The 5,000-nt window shown below is 43.1% G+C and overlaps 1 protein-coding gene across 1 annotated transcript in view; it reads right to left on the bottom strand.

The window, feature by feature from the left end:
• LOC118386452 (neuropilin-2-like) overlaps nucleotides 1-5,000 on the bottom strand; it is a 237,768-nt gene that overhangs the window by 98,978 nt on the left and 133,790 nt on the right. Inside the window, exon 8 of the mRNA XM_052521822.1 lies at nucleotides 1,989-2,133. Within this exon, the coding sequence (XP_052377782.1) occupies nucleotides 1,989-2,133 (145 nt within the window). The remainder of the gene's footprint in view (nucleotides 1-1,988; nucleotides 2,134-5,000) is intronic.

The following is a 5,000-nucleotide window of genomic DNA, read 5'->3' as shown; positions in this document are numbered from 1 at the left end:
AAGACATTAGAAAATCCATGAACACAAACAACAAGTGTGCGGTTAAAATGGGCAAAAAACACATTTCTTCCCACAGGGTCGTGGGGTGAGACAGGGATGCAGCTTAAGCCCCACCCTCTTCAACATATATATCAACGAATTGGTGAGGCCACAAGATGTCATGCCCTGGCCATAGAGAGGCTGTTATTATATATTTTTTTTGGTTAGGCCAGGGTGTGACTAGGGTGGGCATTCTATGTTCATTTTCTATGTTTTGTATTTCTTTGTTGTTTGGCCGGGTGTGGTTCTCAATCAGAGGCAGGTGTCTATCGTTGTGTAGCTTTTTCCCACTGGGTGTTTGTGGGTAGTTGTTTTGTGTTTTTGTGTCTGCACTTTTTTATTTCAGTGTCAATAAACATGCTGCGCTTTGGTCCTCACCTACACTAGAACAGTCTGCAGCACCCGGCCTCACCCTACTAGAATCTGAAGTCAAATGTCTACTGTTTGCTGATGATCTGGTGCTTCTGTCCACAACCAAGGAGGACCTACAGCAGCACCTAGATCTTCTGCACATATTCTGTCAGACCTGGGCCCTGACAGTAAATCTCAGTAAGACCAAAATAATGGTGTTCCAAAAAAGGTCCAGTCACCAGGACCACAAATACAAAATTCCATCTAGACACTGTTGCCCTAGAGCACACAAAAAACTATACATACCTCGGCCTCAACATCAGCGCCATAGGTAACTTCCACAAAGCTGTGAACGATCTGAGAGACAAGGCAAGAAAGGCATTCTATGCCATCAAAAGGATTCTGTACCATCAGAAGGATTCTAAACCATCAAAAGGATTCTAAACCATCAAAAGGATTCTAAACCATCAAAAGGATTCTAAACCATCAAAATGATTCTAAACCATCAAAAGGATTCTAAACCATCAAAAGGATTCTATACGATCAAAAGGATTCTAAACCATCAAAAGGATTATTTCTTTACGATCAAAAGGAACATCAAATTGCCTTTTATGGTTGTGAGGTCTGGGGTACCCTCACCAACCAAGATTTCACAAAATGGGACAAACAACAAATTACAAAAATATCCTCTGTGTACAACGTAAAACAACAACATAATGCATGCAGAGCAGAATTGGGACGATACTAACTATCAAAATCCAGAAAAGAGCTGTTAAATTCTACAACCACCTAAAAGGAAGCAATTCCCAAACCTTCCATAACAAAGCCATCACCAACAGAGAGAGGAACCTGGAGAAGAGTCCCCTAAGCAAGCTGGTCCTGGGGCTCTGTTCACAAACACACCCTACAGAGCCCCAGGACAGCAAAAAAATTGACCCAATCAAATCACAAGGAAACAAAAAGATAATTACTTGACACATTGGAAAGAATTAACAAAAAACAGAGCAAACTAGAATGCTATTTGGCCCTAAACAGAGAGTACACAGCAGCAGAATACCTGACCACTGTGACTGACCCAAACATAAGACTCAGTGAGCATGGCCTTGCTATTGAGAAAGGCCGCCGTAGGCAGACATGGCTCTCAAGAGAAGACAGGCTATGTGCTCACTGCCCACAAAACGAGGTGGAAACTGAGCTGCACTTCCTAACCTCCTGTCCAATGTATGACCATATTAATCCAATCGTGATAAACTCCCATATCTACTGGGTGAAATTCCACAGTGTGCCATCACAGCAGCAAGATTTGTGACCTGTTGCCACGAGAAAAGGGCAACCAGTGAAGAACAAACACCATTGTAAATACAACCCATATTTATGTTTATTTATTTTCCCTTGTGTTCTTTAACCATCTGTACATTGTTACAACACTATATATATATATATATATATATATATATATACAGGGACAGGGTCAGGGGCAGGGACAGGGTCAAGGACAGGGACAGGGTCAGGGTCAAGGATAGGGTCAGGGTCAGGGTCAAGGATAGGGTCAGGGTCAGGGTCGGGGACAGGGTCAAGGACAACACAGCTGTTCTTACCAGTGATCTGGCACCCGTAGAGTTCGAAGCGCAGGGCGATGCCTGTCTTCCAGGCCTGGGGTCTGATGCGTACGAAGCGGGCCAGAACAGGCTGGGGGATCCGGTTCAGAACCACCTCAGTAGAGTCTGTGTTGGCATTGAAAATCTGGAGAGAAAGAGACAGACACACACCATTGTAAATACAACCCATATTTATGCTTATTTATTTTATCTTGTGTCCTTTAACCATGTGTACATTGTTAAAACACTGTGTATATATAATATGACATTTGTAATGTCTTTATTGTTTTGAAACTTCTGTATGTGTAATGTTTACTGTTAATTTTTATTGTTTATTTCACTTTATATATTCACTTTATATAGTATCTACCTCACTTGCTTTGGCAATGTTAACACATGTTTCCCATGCCAATAAAGCCCTTGAATTTTGCACACCAATCGCAGTTGTAAATGAGAACTTGTTCTCAACTAGCCTACCTGGTTAAATAAAGGTGAAATAAAAAAATAAATAAAAAATTGAATTGAGAGAGAGAGATAGAGAGAGAAAGAGAGACAGAGAGACAAAGGGAGAGAGAGAGAGAGAAAGAGAGACAGAGAGAGAGAGAGACAGAGAGAGAGAGAGAGAGAGAGAGAGAGAGAGAGAGAGAGAGAGAGAGAGAGAGAGAGTACTACATTGTACTACAACTTCCTCCACAAACCAGCTCTACTACACAGCCCACACAGGGCTTTATAGTCACTAAACAAATACACCAGCTCACACTGTGATAAAAATCCCTGGAAACACAGTTTAACCACGGAGCGGATAGGAAGTGTGAAAGTGCGAAGCCTGAGATCCCTTGTCCACCTCAACGCAGACGACACCATTCTGTATACTTCTGGACCTCCTTTGGACACTGTGTTAACTAACCTCCAGACGAGCTCCAACGCCATTACAACTCTCCTTCCGTGGCCTTCCAACTGCTCTTAAACGCTAGTAAAACTAAATGCCTGCTCTTCAACCGATCGCTGCCCTATCAACAAGTTCCCCTGTCCTGTTTCTGACCTGCACTTTGCTGCTCCACAACATTAGAGCCAGTGGATCGTTGGGTGCTGGACCTGATGACCTGAGCTGACCTGAGACCTGATGACCTGATGACCTGAGCTGACCTGATGACCTGATGACCTGAGCTGACCTGAGACCTGATGACCTGATGACCTGAGCTGACCTGATGACCTGATGACCTGAGCTGACCTGAGACCTGATGACCTGATGACCTGATGACGAGCTCGGATATCATACCTCCAACTCGTCCCTCTTCCAGACAGAACTAGACGTGTCGTCAGCTCTGATTCGTCAGCTCTGTCTCAAGGGAGAGAAGGAGAATGAGGGGGGGCCCTGCTTCATTGCACACACAGCAAGACGACCCTCCCAAGAATAGGGTGGCTGGCTTGTCTTCCATCCACTAGTGTCATTGCTCTGTGTGTCTCTGTGTTTAATGCTAAACAGATTGGAACCTTTCCAAAGAAGGTTCTACCTGGAACCAAAAGGGTTCTACCTGGAACCAACAGGGTTCTACTTGGAACCAACAGGGTTCTACCTGGAACCAAAAGGTTTTACAAAAAGGTTTACCTTGAGCTAAAAAAAATGGTTATTCAAAGTGTTATCCTATGGGGGCAGCAGAAGAACCCTTTAGGAACCTGTTAAGAGTGTCCTTTAGACCATAGGGTTTATATAGAGACCAGAGTGTCCTCTAGACCATAGGGTTTATATAGAGACCAGAGTGTCCTTTAGACCATAGGGTTTATATAGAGACCAGAGTGTCCTTTAGACAATAGGGTTTATATAGAGACCAGAGTGTCCTCTAGACCATAGGGTTTATATAGAGACCAGAGTGTCCTTTAGACCATAAGGTTTATATAGAGACCAGAGTGTCCTCTAGACCATAGGGTTTATATAGAGACCAGAGTGTCCTTTAGACCATAGGGTTTATATAGAGACCAGAGTGTCCTTTAGACCATAGGGTTTATATAGAGACCAGAGTGTCCTTTAGACCATAGGGTTTATATAGAGACCAGAGTGTCCTCTAGACCATAGGGTTTATATAGAGACCAGAGTGTCCTCTAGACCATAGGGTTTATATAGAGACCAGAGTGTCCTTTAGACCATAGGGTTTATATAGAGACCAGAGTGTCCTTTAGACCATAGGGTTTATAAGACCAGAGTGTCCTTTAGACCATAGGGTTTATATAGAGACCAGAGTGTCCTCTAGACCATAGGGTTTATATAGAGACCAGAGTGTCCTTTAGACCATAGGGTTTATATAGAGACCAGAGTGTCCTCTAGACCATAGGGTTTATATAGAGACCAGAGTGTCCTTTAGACCATAGGGTTTATATAGAGACCAGAGTGTCCTTTAGACCATAGGGTTTATATAGAGACCAGTGTCCTCTAGACCATAGGGTTTATATAGAGACCAGAGTGTCCTTTAGACCATAGGGTTTATATAGAGACCAGAGTGTCCTTTAGACCATAGGGTTTATATAGAGACCAGAGTGTCCTTTAGACCATAGGGTTTATATAGAGACCAGAGTGTCCTCTAGACCATAGGGTTTATATAGAGACCAGAGTGTCCTTTAGACCATAGGGTTTATATAGAGACCAGAGTGTCCTTTAGACCATAGGGTTTATATAGAGACCAGAGTGTCCTCTAGACCATAGGGTTTATATAGAGACCAGAGTGTCCTTTAGACCATAGGGTTTATATAGAGACCAGAGTGTCCTCTAGACCATAGGGTTTATATAGAGACCAGAGTGTCCTTTAGACCATAGGGTTAATATAGAGACCAGAGTGTCCTCTAGACCATAGGGTTTATATAGAGACCAGAGTGTCCTCTAGACCATAGGGTTTATATAGAGACCAGAGTGTCCTTTAGACCATAGGGTTTATATAGAGACCAGAGTGTCCTCTAGACCATAGGGTTTATATAGAGACCAGAGTGTCCTTTAGACCATAGGGTTTACATAGAGACCAG

The sequence above is a fragment of the Oncorhynchus keta genome, chromosome 7, assembly GCF_023373465.1.
Source record: "Oncorhynchus keta strain PuntledgeMale-10-30-2019 chromosome 7, Oket_V2, whole genome shotgun sequence".
In the NCBI taxonomy this organism is placed as follows: Eukaryota; Metazoa; Chordata; class Actinopteri; order Salmoniformes; family Salmonidae; genus Oncorhynchus; species Oncorhynchus keta.
The sequence above is the reverse complement of the archived record's forward strand: the minus strand, read 5'-3'. Positions and strand labels throughout refer to the sequence as shown.